This window comes from Eleutherodactylus coqui, chromosome 8 (genome assembly GCF_035609145.1).
Source record: "Eleutherodactylus coqui strain aEleCoq1 chromosome 8, aEleCoq1.hap1, whole genome shotgun sequence".
In the NCBI taxonomy this organism is placed as follows: domain Eukaryota; kingdom Metazoa; phylum Chordata; class Amphibia; order Anura; family Eleutherodactylidae; genus Eleutherodactylus; species Eleutherodactylus coqui.
This window is the reverse complement of record NC_089844.1, coordinates 174,878,533-174,901,447: the sequence shown is the minus strand read 5'-3', so window position 1 is coordinate 174,901,447 and position 22,915 is coordinate 174,878,533. Positions and strand designations below refer to the sequence as shown.

Genomic DNA, 22,915 nt, shown 5'->3' with positions numbered 1-22,915 from the left:
CGGGAAGCGCTTCAGAGCTGTGGAGAGCAGCGGGAGAAATGTGGACCAAGCCTGTTAGGTAAATATAATAAGACCTCCTCTTTATTGACCCCACTAGTGATAAATTATCTCCATAGTGGCCCCATTAGTAATATTTACCCACTTATTGGATTCTGTCCAGGCAGCTTCCCTACAGGCATTTAAATATAAATTGCAGCTTGCAGCTATGGTCCAGCGGTAGCAGCAGGCAACCTCTGATGAGTCTGTGACTGCTGACCTCTCCCCTCAACAGTTGCACTGCATACAGGATGGCACACATAGACACCATGGCTGGGGCACCCCATGAAATGAGGTGGCGGATTGGCTTTGGCCCCCAGGCCTTGTGTTTGGCATGTGTGATCTACAGGAAGCCTCATCCCTAAGCTTGGGGAAATTCACCAAGAACTGGGTGGACTCATCAACAACTGGGTGAGGCCTTATCAACTGATGGATGAAGCCTTCACAACTAGGAGGAGCCTCACCACCAACCAGCGGAGACTCATTAACTGGGGGAAACTCATCAGCAACTGAGGGAGCTTCACCAACAACTAGATGGGTATTCATCCTCAACTAAAGGGCTTATCAACACTTGGGGGGACTAATCCACAACTGGGGGGCTTATCAACACTTGGTGGGACTCATCTTCAATTGGATGGATCCTAACTAGAGATGAGCAAACGTACTCGTTAAGGCCGATTTCGCAATCGAGCACCGCGATTTTCGAGTACTTCACTCCTCGGGTGAAAAGTACTCGGGGGCGCCGGGGGGCGTGGCATGGCGTGGTGGAGCGGGGGGTAGCAGCGCGGAACAGGTGGGAGCTCTCTCTCTCTCCCTCCCCCCCCCACTCCCCTCTGCAACCCCCCGCTCACCCACAGCGCACCCGAGTACTTTTCCCCCGAGTAGTTAAGTACTCGAAAATCGCGGTGCTCGATTGCGAAATCGGCCTTACCGAGTACGTTCGCTCATCTCTATTCCTAACTAATAACTGAGGAGACACTTACCAGCCACTGAGAGGATTCTTACTAAGAACTGTGGAGCTTCAGCAACAGCTTGAGGGTGCAGAAGTAGCAGTCACACCCGGGCCCTGATGATGTGGGGGGGGGGGGGGCTCAAAAATCCCTCTGCCACATATGACCTTTATTGCTTTATCTCAATAAATGTCTTCTCCCACTTCCTCTGCCTCATCCTTCCAATACCAGCAGCGCCCGAAGTCTCCGGTTTTGTTCTGCGCACCTCTCATAGTCCTGTATTATAAATGGCACATGGTGGGTTTGGAGCCTAGTTACAGCTTTTGCAAGTCTGTTCCTTTAATCCCTGGATGTAATTAGCAGAAAGGGTCTGCTTGTATTACTGCACAGATATTCAGGTTTTCTGTTCAGAACCCTCAGAAAGTTGGGTGACAAACAATATGGCCACATCTCATATGGGGGTGCTACATAGGTTCCCTGCAGTCACAAATGAATCTGCCTTACAATGCACAGACACTGGAGTACGGGACGAATCATGGCACAAACAGCTGCCATTCAGGATCCTTGGAAAGTTGGATGATATCTCCTGTAGTCACTTAGCTTTCCAAACACACATATGACCAAGATCTTGCTGACAGAAGAGGACGATTCATGTTATATGTAAAGGGGGTTTCCAGGTAGTGCCAGCTGTCCGCACCAGATACACCGGGGTCAAAGTGGAAGCCACTGCTCCAACCCCTGTGTAGCGCTCCCATTGATTTTAATGGGAGCTGCACCTGCAATTACAAGTGCTGGCCACCACACGGTGGATGACGTGGTTGCCAGGTTCCCCTTGGAGGACTCTGACACAGCTAGTTCCCTGATCCCCCAGAGACTACAACACCCATCAGCTGATCCCGATCTTGGAGAGGGGTACTCTGCCCCGGACCCCCTTTTTATTCACACTATCTTCCATAGTAAACTAAAGCCACAATGGTCTGCTGGCTTTTCCATGCAACAGACACCAGCAGCATCTTCCAGACCCCGTTGATGCGAGCTGCGCTATTCTCCCGTCACACATGATGGGAGTGTGATTGTTCTCAGTGAGAGAAACCAAGTAATCTTGTAGATATGAGACCTTCTAATGGCCAACAATAATACATGATGTTAATGCGAGCTTCCGAACCAACGCAGGGTTCTTCTTATGGCTTAACTTCTTTAGTTTTACATGATGGAGGTGTGATGAGAACCTGTGATGCCGTGTTTCTATCAGCGTGTGTTCTGCAGACAGCAGGATCAGGTTTCCACATTCTGCAGTCCTTCCCCTTTAAGGCGATGCAGCAGAGTTCTGTTGTGCTCACAGAGTGAAAGTGAAAGGAACTTTTCTTTCGAAGCAAATTACGGGAAAGAAGAATTCCTTCCTTACTCCACCCAAATCAGTCGTTACCAGAGAGAACAGAGTGCGCTGCCCCCCGAAAACCTGCAGCAGTCATAGAGGGGGGTTGTAAAAAGACTCAGCAACTGCAGGAGCCGAGATTCCGGGATGGCAGCGATCGCAGCTTCGCCACGGTGACGTCGCAGGTCAGTGTTCTCATCCCATACGTGACGTGTGTACATGCTGTGTTACAGCGCAAATGATGAGATCATTTTACGTCAATCTGTAATCATCTTAGCAACAACAAATGTCTGAGTCGCAAATACGCCGGTCTCACGCGAATCCGCGGTGCAGTTACACAAGCCTTTTGATTTCAATGAGCTTTTGCGCTGCACACAAGACAGAGCATGTGAATGAGTCCACTGAAATCGATGGGTTCTATTCACTGCATATAGTGCGCAATAAGCTGCGCAATTCCAGATGTGTGAATCCGGCCCCACTGTTACCTGGTTAAAGGGGTTTTCCAGCAAAAACTAATAATGACCGCCGGTCCTCGGGTTAATCACTCAAGATGCCAGGTGATCACATGATAGGGGGCGGCAGCGGAAGGGTCTCAGGTGACTAGACTCACATTAAAATCTACATGAGTGAAGCGGCTAACACACTTCCATCACTTCCACCGGCAACACCGAGGTCAGACGCAGAAGTGTAATAACTGCTTTAATTCTTGTTGATTTCACTAGGGGTGATGCCAGCTGGGGCACTTCCGCTGCTGTCCCCGATGACAAAGTCCGACTCCGCTGCACTGACAGCCATGCAGCGATCAGCTCACTGCCGGGAATCCTGAGCAGCAGGCCCCCCACCATATACTATTGATGACCGACCCCAATACAGTTTCACTAAACTCATCTTATATTTGATATAACAGATAGAATTGCCTTTAACCGCTGATAACCAAGCTTCAGTGAACTATTCCATAGCTGATCGTTTCCCCGACCCGTACATCTTCACATTACAGACTTCATTCAGGGACAACTGTGTCCAAACTAAAAACCCAGAAGGCTTCCTCTCGAAGCAATATTTTCTTTGTCTGATCACCATGATAGTTTCCCTATCCCATGGAAGGTACGAAGCGCCTTATGTGACTTCATAGAAGCAAGGGGGGGCGCTTTAGACAAGATTTTGACTCCCTAACTAGCAGTATGGGGGAGTAGCACTCTGCCCCCTTTTATTGCAGTGCGGCTCACAAGAGTCTTAAAATGTCCCAAAATTGTGAGAAAATTAAGGTGCAAAATATTGGTCTAAGGTAATATAGCCATGATGTGGCAGGAGGACGAGAGTCTGACATGTACATCACGATACACCAAGTCTACCGCACAGCGCGTATTCTGCCACTTGCCTGGTCTGAGGCAGTAAACCCCGCTCAGTTCTTACATTTCCCGTCCCCTGGCGCTCTTGCTCTTTCACTGGCGGTTCCCTGAACACATCACCGCGTCGGTGACAAGGCGCTCTCAGTGATAACTGAGAAATCTCCCAAAGTCTATCAGATGATACAAGAGTTGTAATGTTTTTCCCAGCCACCACTCCTTACAGGGAGTCACAGTTATGTACTTTAGATTGTCACCCAGGCAACCACAAACACAAGGCTCCGCCCAGAGCGATCGCCTGGCGCTGCTGCTTAGAGTCCATAGACTGTCTAACTGAGATGTGGCATGGGAGGGGAGGGGGGCTGTTCCATCAAAAAAAGGTTTCACCATTAGGGATGAGTGAGTATACTCGCTAAGGCACTACTCGCTCTAGTAATGTGCCTTAGACGAGTATCTCCCAGCTCGTCCCTGAAGATTCGGGGGCCGGCGTGGGGCGGGGAGCTGTGGGGGAGAGCGGGGAGGAACGGAGGGGAGATCTCTCTCTCTCTCTCCCTCTCTCCCGCCCGCTCTCCCCTGCTCCCCGCCGCGACTCACCGATCAGCTGCGGCGGCCCCCGAATCTTCAGGGACGAGCGGGGAGATACTTGTCTAAAGCACATTACTCGAGCAAGTAGTGCCTTAGCGAGTATACTCGCTCATCCCTATTCACCATCATACGTGTAGCACTGTATTGTATGTCCATCTATTACAACCCCAATTCCAAAAAAGTTGGGATGCTGTATAAAGAAATGTAAAGAAAAAAAGAATACAATAATTTGGAAATCTCATTTAACTATTCACTATAGAACATAGAGAACCTATCAGAAGGTGACAGGGGGACATTTTTCTATTTAATTTACAAAAATTACCTCATAAAAAACTAACTTATTTAGAAATTGATGGCAGCAACACATCTCATAAAAGTTGGGGCGGGGCCGTGCCTACCATTGTGTAGCATCCCCTCTTATTATAACAGTCTGTAAACATCTGGGAAGTGAGGAGACCGATCGCTGGAGTTTGAGAGAGAAATGTTGTCCCATTGCAGGCGGCCAGTTCAGCCCCCTTCCGTGAAGCCGCGCAGCTGTGATGGATGAAGTATGTAGTTTAGCGTTGGCCCAGAGAAGATGCCGGCACTTCTGGATATTGTTGATGTATGGCTTCTTCTAGCTTTACCTTACATTTATGGATTGCACTGCAAACTATGCTCACAATCTTGATTTGTGGAAGCATTCCTGAGCCCATGCAGTGATTCGCATTACACAATCATGTCCGTTTGTAATTCAGTGGCGCCTGAGGACCCGTAGATCTCAAGCATGCAGTATTGACCATCGGTCTTGTCCCTTGCTTTTTTAAACTCGTTTTATTGAGAATATAAGAACATATCAAATCATATTACTCCGTAACAAACCTGAGTGTAGCATGGTTCAAGGATACAAAACACTTCCAATTACTTAACACGGTGTACGCTGTAGAACATGACATATGTGAAAGGGTACTTTGTAGAGTTCAGGATATGATCACCATACTGTGTAGGTGGAAGGGTCGAAGACCACATTTGGTCCACCACTTGCTGAAATGCGTTTTGCGTGTGGGTTGTGGTTGATGAGCCACACCAAATCCCCCAGATTTTATAGAATTATTCTGGGCGTATTGTCCCTTGTGTACATGAATTCCCCAGATTCTCCGAATCTTTTGATATTATGTACTGTAGATGGTCGAATATTCAAAGTCTTCTCAACTTTACATTATAGAACATTTTTCTGAAATTGTTCCACAATTTTTAGACGCAGTCTTTCACAGATTGGTGAACCACTGACCATCTGGGCTTCTGAGAGACTCTGCCTCTCTAACATGCTCTTTTTATATACAGTCAAGTGACTCTTCACCTATTTTTCATTAGCATCACTTACTTTTCCAGACTTTTTTTAATCCTTTAGTGACGGAGTTTTTTTGCTTTTTTCCATTTTCGTTTCTTCCTCCTCCCTTTTAAAAAATCATAGCTCCTTTATTTATCCATCGACGTCGCTGTATGAGGGCTTGTTTTTTGCGGGACGAGTTGTATTTTTCAATGGTGCTATTTATTGTACCATATAATGTACTGAAAAACTTTTTAACAATTCTAAGCGGAGAGAAATAGAAAAAAAACGACATTTCGCCATCTTTCAGTGCGTCTTGTTTCTACGGCGCACAAACTGCAACAAAAATGACCTGATAACTTTATTCTATGGGTCAGTATGATTCTACGATACCAAACTTGTATGGTTTTTTTTTGCTGTACTACTTGTATTTTTTTTTTTAAGATATTTAATTTTTTAAAATTATTTTCTGTCTCCATTTTCTGTGCACAATAACTTTTTTATTTTTCTGTTGCCATAGTTGTGTGAGGGCTCATTTTGTGCGGTACGTCCTGTTGTTTCCGTTGGTACCATTTTCGCATACAATTGACTTTTTGATCGCTTTTTATTACATTTTTTCTTGGAGATAAGGTGACCAAAAAAGTGCATTTCGGGGGTTCTTTATTTTTTTTTTGGACCACGTTCACCGTGCGGGGTAAATAATACATTACTTTGAGAAATCAGACATTTACGGACACAGCGATACCAAACACGTATTTTTGGTTTATTATTTTGATTTTTTTATTGCAAATATGGCAAAAGGGTTTTTTTTTTAAACTTTTATTACTTTTTTTTTTTTTTTTTTTAATAATTACTAAAACTTTATTGATCTTATTTTTATACTTTCTTTTAGTCCTCCTAGAGGACTACAACCAGCGATGCTTTGATCGCTCCTGCAGTATGACGTAATGTTATAGCATTGCGTCATACTGTTTTTTGACAGGCAGTCTATCAAGCCACCCCACGGGGATGGCTTGATAGGCAGCCTGTGGCCTTTCAGAAGGCCCCTGGCTGCCATGACACCTGCACGGCTCCCCCAATCTCACCATGGGGGTGAGATTGGGGGAGCAGGACGTAAAAAGACTATTGGGCCGTCACTAAGGGTTTAACCCTGGCCCAACTTTTTTAAGATGTGTTGCTGCCATCAGTTTCTAAATGAGGTAATTTCTTAAAATGAGATGGAAATAATTCTCTCTTTCCCCGTCTGATATGTTCTATTGTAAATTAAATGTGGTTAGATGCGATTTCCAAAAAATTGCATTTTTTTATGTCTTTTTACATTTATTTACATTGTACACCGAATTGGGAATTGGGGTTTATATGACACAATAGAAACTATAAAGAGCTGAGATCAGGATAATAATAACAGTGATGATGATGATGATGATAATGATGGTAATAATGGTGCTATTGTGATAATAATGATGGTAATTATAATGACGTATTTGGTGTTTTCCACAGTTTCCGTTCCCGCTGCAAAAAATTTTTGTTGCTTTTCATCAGTAGAAGAGTAAGTAAATCCCTGTGACAGGTGTCTGCTCATTAGCATCTCATTATATTCTCTTGCTCACCATGTTGCTGCTCTTGCGGTTGCTTTGGCACGTAAAAAGGTGTGAATATGAGCATTTACCAGCGCTATGCGTCCAGGTGCAGGATCCTACGGTGGAGCGCATGTGGTGTGCCAAAATGGGGTAGGGTATCCAGGTGTAAAAACAATTGATGGAACGCACACCTTGCACTCCAAAGTGTCAGAGGCATTAACCCCTTCCCACTCCAGGGCGTAAGTTACGTCCTGGGGATAACGTGAGATCATAACGCTGTTAACCCCTTTCCTGCCGCTATCTATGTAGATCACGGTATGGGAAGGGTTGACAGAGGAAGCATGCTCCCTCTGTGAAATTACCAGGCTCTCGCAATATAATCACAGAGAGCCCCGCTGGTTGCCATGGCAACAGGACGCCAAATACCGGTGTCCTGTATTGCCAGCGCCTGTGATCACTGTAATAAGCGATAAGGCAGTGCAGGAGAGAAATCCTGCAATGCCTTATCATAGCGATCATCAGTGCTGTGCTGTAAGTCCCTCATAAGCACACAAATAGTGTAAAAAAAGAAAAGATAACAAAAATATACAAAAAAGAAAAATGTAAAACCTTTTAAGGTGCTTTTTCTCATATTAGCATAAAAAATGTACAAAAAAATTAAAATCCCACATATTTGGTAACAACGTGTACAATAAGTTGCACAGGCTTTTTATTCTGCACGGCAAAAAGTGTAAAAAAAAAAAAACCGCTACAACAACAAAGGCAAAATGCCAATTTTTTGAATTTTGCCTCCCAAAAAACGCAATAAAAGTGATTTTTAAAAAATGTATGTACCCCAAAATGGTACCAATAAAAGCTACAGCTCGTCTGGAAAAAATAAGCCCCCACAGAGCTCTGTCCATGAAAAAATTAAAAAGTTATAGGACTTTGAATGCAGTGATTTAGAAAGAAGAAAAGATTTCCAAAAAAGGTTTTTTATTGCAGAAAAGTGAAAAAAACCTTTAAAAAATTATAGTAATTTTAGTATTGTTGTAATCGAGCCGGCCCGCAGAAAAAATATATTGTGTCATTTATGCTGCAGGATTAATGATGTAAAAAAAATTAAAACATTTATGGCAGAATTGATGCGTTTTCTCTCCCTGTTATCATAAAAAAATAAGTTTCACAATAAAGTCTATGTACCCAAAAACTACAGTTCGCCACGCAGAAAACAAGCCCTAATATGGCCGTGTCGACGGAAAAGTAAAAATGTTATGGCTTATGAAAAAAGGAGATGAAAATCCAACAAAAAAATGTTGCGTCCTTAAACCCAAAATAGGCCATGTCCTTAAGGGGATAAAGCGCTCTGGTGACTGAATATGATGTGAAATAAAAAAAACTAAACAAACAATAATATGAATGGCTACTGATGTAAAAATTCCAAAAATAAATAATTAATTAAAATCAAACACATAATTTACTACGGAGAGGAAACTGAAGCCGTGAAAGTTATACTTCAGAAAAACATGCAAAAAATGCTTAAAGAGATCAATTAGTATGTAATTGTCCTAAAAGCTATGGGCCATTTTTGGTCTGTAAGCTCTGTATATTTTGACTTTGTAAAAGTTTTGTCTCCCACCATCAGAGCTGGATTGTGCTGCTATAGATTCCCCCTTTTTTTTGAGGGTGACAGTACCTTGGTTTGTTCTTATCCACATCACCAATTTTTTCAGGATTTCCAGTCTGAATAATGATGCATCACGGACAAGGCTTGACTAATAAATCGCAGATTTAGTCTAAAAAAGACCAGCAGTGCAAATATATATTAGGGTGGTCCTTATTTTTCAACTTTCTAAAAGTTTAGCTCCCACTCTCTATCTTATTCCAATCAACGAAAAAAACGACCTGTGCAAAATGTTAGCTCAATTGGACAACTGCGTCCACAAATTCAGTTTTTTGGATAAAAAGTTTTTATTAGCCATTTTATTTATAGCATTGCTAAGTTAAGCCGGCGCTGCAACTGATTTCATATACTGGTATATCAAATAATGTTGCATGCAGCACTTTTCCTGCATTAAAAGTAATGTCACTATTAACGGCGGCGCTACTTGTAACATGGTTCCCTATATATAACGCTGTACACCTATGGTCTGCGTTATACATAGGGAATGTTATCGGGTTTTATCACTACACTTAATAAGGTACAGCTCATTAAGTGCAGTGAATTATTCATGAGGTGGGAGGGGCGGTGCTGTCCAACATTTTTTTTTACAGATTATTGCCAGAGACTGTAAAAAATACCCAACTGCTTCTAAGTCCTCTTAGGAAAAAATAATGCTCAATGCTTTTTTAAATGGTTTCTATTAAACAGTTCTGTCATATCCAGATGATGTTTCATGAATGTGTGTGGGGGGGGGGGGGGGTCCAGCAAATGAACGCCCCCATTTCCAGGATTAGTGAGGGAGCCGAATAGTCACATCTTCACTATTCAGTATCTACACCAGATAAGTATATATATATATATACACACACACACACACACAAAGAATATACAAAAAGGTTGTCACGTGGGAGTGTGAGCGTATACAGGTATACAGAAACTAGCAGTGTTTTAAAATAAACAGAAAGAAAATAAAAGAAAGATACCACATTTGGGATATAAGGCTCAAGGTTCTGAGTCACTGAAGCAAAACAGAACAGCCTTATGCCAAGGCCTAACTCTGAAGCCTGACAACATTTATTCTGACACCTCAGCTTTTTTAAAGTTTCCCTCAGGACACACCTTCCCCCTCTGATGTCATTCAGGAGGCGTGGCATGCATCCCTTGTGGAAAAATCATAATTCCCCATTTTTCCTATATCTCCACAGGCGATCTTCCGATTGGCAATTTGTGCCTGGCATATTTCTGCTTATGATTTTAACTATCCAGCCATACTAAGCATGACACTAGAGATGAGCGAGTATACTCACTAAGGCACATTACTCGAGCGAGTAGTGCCTTAGCCGAGTATCTCCCCGCTCGTCTCTAAAGATTCGGGGGCCGGCAGGGGGCGGGGAACGGCGGGGGAGAGAGGGGAGGAACAGAGGGGAGATCTCTCTCTCCCTCTCTTCCCCCCCCCTTCCCACTGCCCCCTGCCGCAACTCACCTTTCACCGGCGCCGGCCCCCGAATCTTTAGAGACGAGCGGGGAGATACTCGGCTAAGGCACTACTCGCTCGAGTAATGTGCCTTAGTGAGTATACTTCACAGTATACTTCACAATATTTCACAGAGTAGGCAGAGCAAAAAGTCTCCAAATTTAACTTGAGTAGCCCTTTCACAGTGGTGACTTGAATTAAAAAATATAATTTTTATTTTGAACTTTTTAAAAATGCACATATAGGGGCACAACACATAAAACAACAAAAACAAAAAAAGTAAGTAAGGGGCGTGGTAAATACCATCCAACCACACCGTCACTAAAGATGGGCATCCAATTGTGCTGTGTGTGTGGGTGTTTGTGTGATCTGGTCACCGGCGACCACAAAGTTTTTTTGTCCTGCTTAAAGCCGGTAATGTATGAGGCAGGGGTATATTGGTACTTGGGGTTTGTAAGATTATCCCCAGTTGTTTTGGTCTTTTTTATTTATAAAGCCCACACACCGTAGATGGATGCAATTTTTAGTGATTTGAACGTTCGTTTCTTCACAATTCTTTTTTGCCGCCCCCCCCCCCTTTTTTTCAAAGGAGGGTAGAGGTACCTGACCAATTCCTAAATGGATAGTCGGAATTGGCCTTGGCCGTAGGGATCATCTCCCGAGGTTGCTAAATATGTATGATGCCAACCTCCAGAGAGAGTCTCCCGGTTAGTATAGGACGGCCTCGCCTCTATAGATAAGGGTCGTAGTGTAAATACTTGACCCAAGCGTATTCGAATTTCCCTTTTTAGTATGCTGATTCTCGTATTTAATTGCTCGACGCGTTTCACCACTTCAATTCTCGTGGATCATCAGGAGCATTATAAATCGGGATTGAGTAGAGACAGTATAGATGATATCATGAGGTCACCAATAGACCAATTGATAAAGAAACGAATATCTTAATTTTTGGAGGGCCTGTTCATGCAGCAGGTTTCTCAAAGGATCGGGTCTAGTCTGGGTAGAAAGTTCGATACTCAAATTTCTCTTATTGACAAAAGCAATAATTTGAGATTTGCCAGAGATAGCGTATCCTAATGACCCAAATCAGCCTCCAAAAATTAAGATATTCGTTTCTTTATCAGTTGGTCTATTGGTGACCTCATGATATCATCTATACTGTCTCTACTCAATCCCGATTTATAATGCTCCTGATGATCCACGAGAATTGAAGTGGTGAAACGCGTCGAGCAATTAAATACGAGAATCAGCATACTAAAAAGGGAAATTCGAATACGCTTGGGTCAAGTATTTACACTACGACCCTTATCTATAGAGGCGAGGCCGTCCTATACTAACCGGGAGACTCTCTCTGGAGGTTGGCATCATACATATCTAGCAACCTCGGGAGATGATCCCTACGGCCAAGGCCAATTCCGACTATCCATTTAGGAATTGGTCAGGTACCTCTACCCTCCTTTGAAAAAAAGGGGGGGGGGGGCAAAAAAGAATTGTGAAGAAACGAACGTTCATTAACTAAAAATTGCATCCATCTACGGTGTGTGGGCTTTATAAATAAAAAAGACCAAAACAACTGGGGATAATCTTACAAACCCCAAGTACCAATATACCCCTGCCTCATACATTACCGGCTTTAAGCAGGACAAAAAAACTTCGTGGTCGCCGGTGACCAGATCACACAAACACCCACACACACAGCACAATTGGATGCCCATCTTTAGTGACGGTGTGGTTGGATGGTATTTACCACGCCCCTTACTTACTTTTTTTGTTTTTGTTGTTTTATGTGTTGTGCCCCTATATGTGCATTTTTAAAAAGTTCAAAATAAAAATTATATTTTTTAATTCAAGTCACCACTGTGAAATGAAAATATAATTCAGATCGGGCTAGGACCTTCACACAACTAATAACTCTTATTAAAAGAGGTTTCCCTAATCTGAATTTTGGCTTCGGCGTGTCTGTGAGAAGCCATATGCTAGGTGAATGATCTTCATTAACAAGTACATGGACATACAACGTGGTCACTCATGGTAATGCTACACCAAACAAGCAAGTGGACAAAAGAAAGGACGGGGTTATTTACACACATAAAGGCTCTTGTCCAGAAGAAGGTCAAACAATGGCCTTCTAAACGCAAATATCAACAGGCAAGAGTCAGCAATCGGTGGGGGGAAAACTGGACACATACTGCATTCTCACTACCCAAGGCCTGAACGGGGTAACAGTGGCACAACATGGGTGACGATACGGCTGAGCCTGACACTATAGCCAGGCCTACCAGTCTCTATATCACAATGGAAATCAAAAGCCATAAATGATATTACTGGTTGATTACAGTAGAAATAAACCCTCATACTAGGGTGTATAAAGCCCCATTTACACTCAACGGGTATCGCTCAAAATTTGTTCAAACGATGTCTTTTGAGCGATAATCGTTGCGTGTAAATACTACCGTCATTTGGTTTTCTGCTGAATGATGATTTTTAGTTCAGCATAAAATCCATCATTCGACCGACCAGCTGATAGCAGGGACCGCATGCTGTGATTCTCCACGGGAGCGCTGATAACATTGTTTTCAGCTGCAGTCCCCCAGGAGAACAAAGGGGCTGTATGCAGATAACAGACCACCTGCTGTTATCTGCATACAGTGAAAGCAGGCTAATTTGCGCGCAAATGAAGCTAAAAAGCTACTAATGTGCATTAATGCCTACTAGTTGTTTATGCAAAATGATCTCTCAAACTGTCATTCAAGCCATCGTTTGAGTGAATCTTGAGCAATCATCTTTGCGTGTAAATGGGGCTTTAGACCAGTGTAGAGAGTCGCCCTCTAATTGTATGCCAATTGTCCTAGTCTTTTGCACGGCCTCTTTAAGCTTATTTTCATCTAATATAAATAAGCCTACATGCTTTTTCTTGCCCCACACTTTGTCTCCTTTGCTGTAACTTTGGTGCCTGATGTTGGTGTTATTACATGACACACATGCTCACTGCTGCCGTAAAATTATCAAATGTGAGTTTAATACATTCAGGGACTGTCAGGCAGGTTGGATGTTACAATGTTAAGTCTATGGGTGGCGCTGCTGTGCTTCAGGGATGCACTGGAATACAGGACACACTGCTAAGCTGCACCATACACTGCCCAACCAAGAGCGAGAGAGAGACAGCGATAGAGAGACAGCGATAGAGAGACAGCGAAAGCAATAGAGACAGACAGAGTGAGAGAGCAATGGAGAGAGAGGCAGTGAGCGAAAGACGAATAGAGAGACAGAGAGACAGAGAGAAACAGACAGAGCGAAAGAGAGAGAAACAGAGAAAGCGATAGACAGAAAGAGATAGTAAGACAGAGCGATAAAGAGAGGGACAGTGAGAAAAGAGTGATAGAGATAGATAGAGATAAGGATAGAGAGACAGAGAGTGAAAGAGTGACAAAGAAACACAGAGAGAAAGTGATAGAGAGAGTGATAGACAGAAAGAGAGAGCAATAGAGAAACAGAGAGCGATAGAGAGACAGAGAACGATAAACATAGAGAGCGATAGAGAGGCAAATAGAGAGCTAGCAATAGAGAGCAATAGACAGAAAGAGCGATAGAGACAGACAGAGAACGACAGACAGATATAGCAATACAGAGAGAAACAGACAGAGAGAGTGATAGAGAGACAGAGAAACAGAGAGAGTGATAGACAAAAAGAGAGCGATAGAGAGACAGACAGAGTATGGTAGACAGAGATAGCGATACAGAGAGGAACAGACACAGAGAGAGTGGTAGAGAAACACGGAGATACAGGGCGTAGAGACAGAGAGAGCAGTAAACAGAGAGGGGTAGTGAGACAAATAGAGAAACATATCAATAGAAAGTGATAGACAGGACAAGAATGATAGCGAGACAGACAGAATGAGAGTGATAGAGAGACAGAATGAGAGCGATAGAGAGTGAGAGACAGACAGAAAGAGAACAAAAGAGACAAACACAGAGCGATACAGAGACAGAAGGAGGGACAGAGAGAGATAGACATACAGAAACAGACAGAGACAAACAGAACTAGTTGCTATTTGTCTACTATGGAGTTAATAAAGAGGCATCATATGGATGCACTTTTATTGAAGACACTCGTAATGCTGCTCACTTTTGCTAAATGACACTACATGGACTAAGCAGGACCATTGGAGTCTGGTCTTCTTCTGGTGAAGCTCTGCATCCTAATTTCAGTTACCTCCCACTACTGTGGTATTTTGTTAGTGCCGCTGTGACTTTTTCTGTTTTACAGAGACAAACGGAGAGAAACAGAAAGTGAGAAACACAGACAGTGAGAGAGACAGAGACAGACAGACAAACAGAGAGAGCCAGACAAAGACAGACAAACAGAGAGAGCCGTGTAAGCTTTTTTATATTAGATATCTGCTCTAAATACGAAATGATACTCTAAATAATCACCTAACCAAGCAGATTTAGAAGTTCTTGAAACATTTTGTGTTGCGTAGCTATATTTTATGGGTTATTGGTGAATTCTTCAAGGTATATATCCCTACTGCTTTGGTGATTCCGTACATAATACTCAAAAATTCACACATAGAAAAATATATGTGCACGGAAAAACACACATGTACATACAAAATTCCACAACCCACTATGTGGGCCTCGTGTGGCGCAAAGTGTTTAGGTGGCAGTACGCAGTCCTAAGCTCTCGCTCACGACCTGAAGGTTGCAAGTTCAATCCCTGTATGGTTCAGGTAGCCGGCTCAAGTATAATTTTTCTGAAAAGTAGGCATGTACACACAGATTCCTACTGTATCACACCAGGTGTACACATGTATGAGTCTGTGTCCATGTCTAAATACAGTATACACCATGTACTCATAGATTCATGCATGTGTATACAGGATACACCATTCATACAAGTACACACCATTTGCACACAGACTCATACAGCATACACACAGATTTATACCACAATCATGTGCGCACGGATTAAAGCACATACATATAAAAATACATATATGTACATGCAGAGGTACACATACAGCTGACTGCATGCCAGTATATAATGCACTGTTATTTACTCTGCTGTCTATTATATCAAACAGGAAAAATGCTCCGTTGCTGGAAACCTAAGAGGACTTCCCCCAAGCCACAGCCGTCAGCTGCAGGTAAGTCATACTGGAGGGAGGCTGATAAAAACTACAGTGAGGGCTTAAACAGATGGACCTGATTTAACGGTATGAAATGAACCCGTTGATTTCAATTGTTTCATTTTCATTATCGGTATTCTTGCCCATTAACCCCTTAATAATGCGCCCCCCCCCCCCTATTTTTTTTCTTTCCATTTTCGTTTCTTCCTCCCCCCTTTTAAAAAAATGGTACCTCCTTTATTTATCCATCAATGTCGCTGTATGAGGGCTTGTTTTTTGCGGGACGAGTTGTATTTTTCAATGATGCTATTTAATGTACCATTTAATGTACTGAAAGACGTAAAAAAAATTCTAAGTGTAGTAGAACGATAAAAAAAACGACATTCCACCATCTTTCGGTGCGTCCTGTTTCTACGGCGCATAAATTGCAACAAAAATGACCTGATAAATTTATTCTATGGGTCAGTACGATTACTAGCATACCGAACTTGTATAGTGTTTTTTTTTCTGTAGTACTTGTATTATGATTTAGATTTTTTTATTATACATATGGCAAAAGGGGGCTTATTTAAACACGTATTATTTTTTTCTTTTATCATTAGTAAAACTTTATTGCTGTGATTCTTACTTTCTTTTTTAGTTCCCCTGGGGGACCACAACATGCGATGCTTTGATCGCTTCTGCAGTATGATGTAATGCAAAAGCATTACATCATACTGCGATCTGACAGGCAGTCTATTAAGGCACCCCATGGGGACGGCATGATAGGCAGTTTGCTAAGGCAGCCCTTGGTTTTCTGAGAAGGCCCCTGGCTGCCAAGACACCCGCACAGCTCCCTGCTATCTACCTGCTGTCAGATTGAAGCTATTGCCCGCGGTGTCAGCTGTAATAAACAGCCCGCGACCTCTCTTCATACATACCCCGACGCTGCAGGACGTACATCGGCATCATATAGTGGGATAGAGCAGGACCTATCTTGAGGCTTTTGTTTTTTTCAAATTCGTGAGTTTGAATAGTCCCAAAAAAAATAAATGCAAAACCACGCTCTGTAGCGGCGACCATAGTTGTGCATGTATGCTCATCTGTTTAAGAGCCCATACATATATCTACAGTAGACACAGACTTATACAACTACAATATATATACAGTACACACCATGTACACACAGACTCATACATGTAGATACAGATCACACCATGTACACACACTCATGCAGATACAGTTCACACCATGTTCACACAGCCTCATGCATGTAGATACAGTACACACCATGTACACACACTCATACATGCAGATACAGTACACACCATGTACACACAGACTCATACATGTAGATACAGTACACACCATGTACACACAGACTCATACATGTAGATACAGTACACACCATGTACACAGATTCATACATGCAGATACAGTTCACACCATGTATACACAGCCACATGCATGTAGATGCAATACACACCATTTACACACAGACTGATACATGTAGATACAGTCCACACCATGTACATACACTCACACATGTAGATACAGTATACACCATGTACACAGACTCATACATGTAGATACAGTACACACCATGTACACACACTCATACATGCAGATACAGTACACACCATGTAAACACAGACTCATACATGTATATACAGAACACACCATGTACACATGGACTCATACATGTAGATACAGTACACACCATGTACACACAGCCTCATGCATGTAGACGCAATACACACCATGTACACACAGACTCATACATGTAGATACAATACACACCATGTACACACATCCATACATGTAGATACCATACACACCATGTACACACAGACTCTTGCATGTAGATACAGTACACGCTATGTACACACAGGCTGATACATGTATATACAGTACACACCATGTACACACAGACTCATACATGTAGATACAGTACACACCATGTACACACAGACTCATGCAGATACAGTACACACCATGTACACACACTCATACATGCAGATACAGAACAGACCATGTACACACAGACTCATACATGCGTACACAGTACCCACCATGTACACACAAACTCATACATGCAGATACAGTACACTCCATGTACACACAGACTCATACATGTATATACAGAACACACCGTGTACACACATCCATACATGTAGATTCAGTACACACTGACTCATACATGTAGATACAGTACACTCCATGTACACACAGCCTCATGCATGTAGATGCAGTTCACACCACGTACACACATCCATACATGTAGATACCGTACACACCATGTACACACAGACTCTTGCATGTAGATACAGTACACACCATGTACACACAGACTCATACATGCAGATACAGTACACACCATGTACACACATGCTCATGCATGTAGATACAGAACACACCATGCACACACATGCTCATGCATGTAGATACAGAACACACCATGCACACACAGACTCATACATGTAGATGCAGAACACACCATGTACACACACTCATACATGCAGATACAGTACACCCCATGTACACAGACTCATATGTAGATACAGTAAACACCATGTACACAGACTCATACATGTAGATACAGTACACACCATGTACACACAGACTCATACATGTTGATACAGTATACACCATGTACACACAGACTCATACATGTATATACAGAACACACCATATACACACAGCCTCATGCATGTTGATGCAATATACACCATGTACACACAGACTCATACATGCAGATACAGTACACACCATGTACACACAGACTCATACATACAGACTCATACAGAACACACCATGTACACATGGACTCACACATGTAGATACAGAACACACCATGTACACACAGGCTCATACATGTAGATGCAATACACGCCATGTACACACAGACTCATACATGCAGATACAGTTCACCTCATGTACACACAGCCGCATGCATGTACATGCAATACACACCATGTACACACAGACTGATACATGTAGATACAGTACACACCATGTACACAGACTCATACATGTAGATACAGTACACACCATGTACACACAGACTCATACATGTATATACAGAACACACCATGTACACACAGCCTCATGCATGTTGATGCAATATACACCATGTACACACAGACTCATACATGCAGATACAGTACACACCATGTACACACAGACTCATACATGCAGATACAGTACACACCATGTACACACAGACTCATACATACAGACTCATACAGAACACACCATGTACACATGGACTCATACATGTAGATACAGAATACGCCATGTACACACAGACTCATACATGCAGATACAGTTCACCTCATGTACACACAGCCGCATGCATGTACATGCAATACACACCATGTACACACAGACTGATACATGTAGATACAGTACACACCATGTACACAGACTCATACATGTAGATACAGTACACACGATGTACACACAGACTCATACATGTATATACAGAAAACACCATGTACACACGGACTCATACATGTAGATACAGAACGCACCATGTACACACAGACTCGTACACGTAGATACAGAACACACCATGTACACACAGACTCATACACGTAGATAAAGAACACACCATGTACAAACAGATTCATACATGTAGATGCAGAACAAACCATGTACACACATCCATAAATGTAGATACAGTACACACCATGTACACACTGACTCATACATGTAGATACAGTACACACCATGTACACACAGTCTCATACATGTATATACAGAACACACCATGTACACACAGATTCATACATGTAGATACCGTACACACCATGTACACACAGACTCTTACATGTAGATACAAAACACACCATGTACACACTCATACATGTAGATACAGTACACACCATGTACACACACTCATACATGCATACACAGTACCCACCATGTACACACAGACTCATACATGTATATACAGAACACACCATGTACACACAGATTCATACATGTAGATACTGTACATACCATGTACACACAGACTCATACATGTAGATACAATACACACCATGTACACACATCCATACATGTAGATACCATACACACAATGTACACAGACTATTGCATGTAGATACAGTACACACTATGTACACACAGGCTGCTACATGTATATACAGTACACACCATGTACACACAGACTCATACATGTAGATACAGTACACACCATGTACACACAGCCTCATGCATGTAGATGCAATACACACCATGTACACACACTCATACATGCAGATACAGTACACACCATGTACACACAGACTCATACATGCATACACTGTACCCACCATGTACACACAGACTCATACATGCAGATACAGTACCCACCATGTACACACAGACTCATACATGTATATACAGAACACACCATGTACACACAGACTCATACACAGTCCACACCACGTACACACAGACTCATACATGTATATACAGTACACACCATGTACACAGACTAATACATGCAGATACAGTACACTTCATGTACGCACAAACTCATGCATGTATATACAGAACACACCATATACACACAGACTCATACATGCAGATACAGTTCACACCATGTACACACAGACTCATACATGCATACACTGTACCCACCATGTACACACAGACTCTTGCATGTAGATACAATACACACCATGTACACACAGACTCATACATGTATATACAGAACACACCATGTACACACAGACTCATACATGTAGATACAGAACACACCATGTACACACAGATTTATACATGTAGATACAGAACACACCATGTACACACATCCATACATGTAGATACAATACACACCATGTAAACACAGACTCATACATGTAGATACAGTACACACCATGTACACACAGCCTCATGCATGTAGATGCAATACACAGCATGTACACACAGACTCATACATGTAGATACAATACACACCATGTACACACAGACTCATGCATGTAGATACAGTACACACCATATACACAGACTCATACATGTATATACAGTACACACCATGTACAAACAGACTCATACATGTAGATACTGTACACACCATGTACACACGGACTCATACATGTAGATACAATACACACCATGTACACACATCCATACATGTAGATACAATACACACCATGTACACACATCCATACATGTAGATACCATACACACCATGTACACACAGACTCTTGCATGTAGATACAATACACACCATGTACACACAGACTCATACATGTATATACAGAACACACCATGTACACAGACTCATACATGTAGATACAGAACACACCATGTACACACAGTCATACATTTATATACAGTACACACCATGTACACCCAGACTCATACATGTATATACAGAACACACCATGTACACACATCTATACATGTAGATAGAGGACACACCATGTACACACAGACTCATGCATGTATATACAGTACACATCATATAAACAGACTCATACATGTATATGCAGTACACGCCATGTGCACACAGACTCATACATGTAGATACTGTACACACCATGTACACACGGACTCATACATGTAGATACAATACACACCATGTACACACATCCATACATGTAGATACCATACAAACCATGTACACACAGACTCTTGCATGTAGATACAGTACACACCATGTACACATAGATTCATACATGTAGATACAGAACACACCATTTACACACAGACTCATACATGTAGATACAGAACACACCATGTACACACAGACTTATACATGTATATACAGAACACACCATGTACACACATCTATACATGTAGATAGAGGACACACCATGTACAGATTTATATATGAACATGGTGTTTACTGTATCAACATGTATGAATCTGTGTGTACATGGTGTTTTCTGTATATACATGTATGAGTCTGTGTGTATATGGTGTGTTCTGTATATACATGTATGAATCTGTGTGTACATGGTGTGGACTGTATCTACACACAGATTCATACATGTTGATACAGTAAACACCATGTACACACAGATTCTTACAACATACAAACAAAATACACATAAAACTGACTGCATGCCAGTATATAAAATGCACCGCTATTAACTCCGCTGCCTATTATATCTAACAGGAACAGGGAACAATGAGTGTAACAGTATGAACATTTCCCATGAGTCACCGCCACCAGCTCCAAGTAAGTGAAAAGTAGGCGAGCATACAATCTCCACAACTATCACTTAAGCAGGTAAGGGTGGACACCACTTGCTATAAAATAGCCTTGCCATGCGAGAGTGAGTGAAAACGCATGATAATAATACCAATGATTTTCACTGGGTTCATTCTCATTAGCGATGTTTTCACTGTAATCTCGCATCGCAAAGAAGAATGGGCGATATCACCCATTGCAAACAATGGGGCCAGCGGCAGCAGCGCTAGCCCCAATGAAACATAGGGAGTACATTGCACTCCGCTGTCACAGCTATGGCAGGGAATCACTCCACCCCTGCGGAGACCGCAGGGATAAAGGAATCCTCTGCCACAGCTGTCACAGCCGATGCAAGATGAGAGAAATGTGTTCCTCAAGCAGTTAGGGGAAGATGCTGAAAATAAGAGAAACCTGGTGGACCAGATTACAACACTTAAGGCTCAGGTGTCAGCGATAAAGAAACAATGGCAGGATGAGGTGTCTCAGTTAAAAGAAAGCAGGAAAAAAAGTAAATGAATGGTTCTCAGGGTTTGATGAAGTGTAAAGAGGCTGAAGTCCAGAAGTTGCAGAGAAAACTGACAGACATGATGGTAGCCAACCAGCACATGAAAGTAGAGATTGCCGCGGCAAGCTCTTCCTGCATATGGGTTGAGTGTTTCAGAAGACAAGCACAACAGGAAAGAGATGAACTCACCAGTGAAATTGCAGGAAGCAGAAGTAAAGATGCTCTAGTTGTGGAAAAAAAAAAAAAGTTAAAATTCAGCACAGCACAACTAGAGGAAGATGAAGTAACTGGGAGAGTGTTAGTGGTTCTCACTGTCTTATGTGTGGAGACCATTTAGAGGGGAACAGTTCTCTGTATAGGGAACACAGTCCTGGTGGAGAGTGAAAACACAGAAGCTGTGCAAGACGCACTCTCAATGAATGAGTGTGAACATAGCCTGAAGACACAGCAAGAGTTCCTGAACATAGACAGGGAAGGTGAGGAAGAGGCCATTGAAGGGTTCTCGGGCCGTTCCTCAACTGATCAGAAATGAATGTATCCTCTGCAGAGAGTGAAAAGACTTCAAGAAAGTTGTGCAGAAAACATCTCCGGGAGCTAAGTGTTTACTCTAGAGCGTCACATGTTGGAGGAAAAGTGTTCCCTGCTGGGACGATGCCAGAAGTATTTAAGGGAGAAAGTTGGTGGAATGGAAGCTTACCATAAGAGGTCACACAAAGGTGTAAAACTCCTGAAGGGACATTGAAGCTGCCATCATTCAAACAGGTGAGGCCCTGACTGAGCAATGGGGTAGAAATTAGGGGCAAAAAAACAGAGAT

At 42.4% G+C, this 22,915-nt stretch overlaps 1 protein-coding gene across 2 annotated transcripts in view; it reads left to right on the top strand.

Annotated features, from left to right (window-relative positions):
• Nucleotides 1–2,329: 2,329 nt before the first annotated feature.
• Nucleotides 2,330–22,915, top strand: part of LOC136577222 (uncharacterized) — a 45,668-nt gene continuing 25,082 nt past the window's right edge. The window contains exons 1-5 of one of the 2 annotated variants that reach the window (XM_066577028.1): nt 2,330–2,546; nt 7,102–7,150; nt 14,565–14,672; nt 15,382–15,444; nt 21,521–21,583. In XM_066577028.1, the coding sequence (XP_066433125.1) occupies nt 15,387–15,444; nt 21,521–21,583 (121 nt within the window). In that variant the 5' untranslated portion in view covers nt 2,330–2,546; nt 7,102–7,150; nt 14,565–14,672; nt 15,382–15,386. The remainder of the gene's footprint in view (nt 2,547–7,101; nt 7,151–14,564; nt 14,673–15,381; nt 15,445–21,520; nt 21,584–22,915) is intronic. The other variant, XM_066577026.1, reaches the window with a different exon arrangement.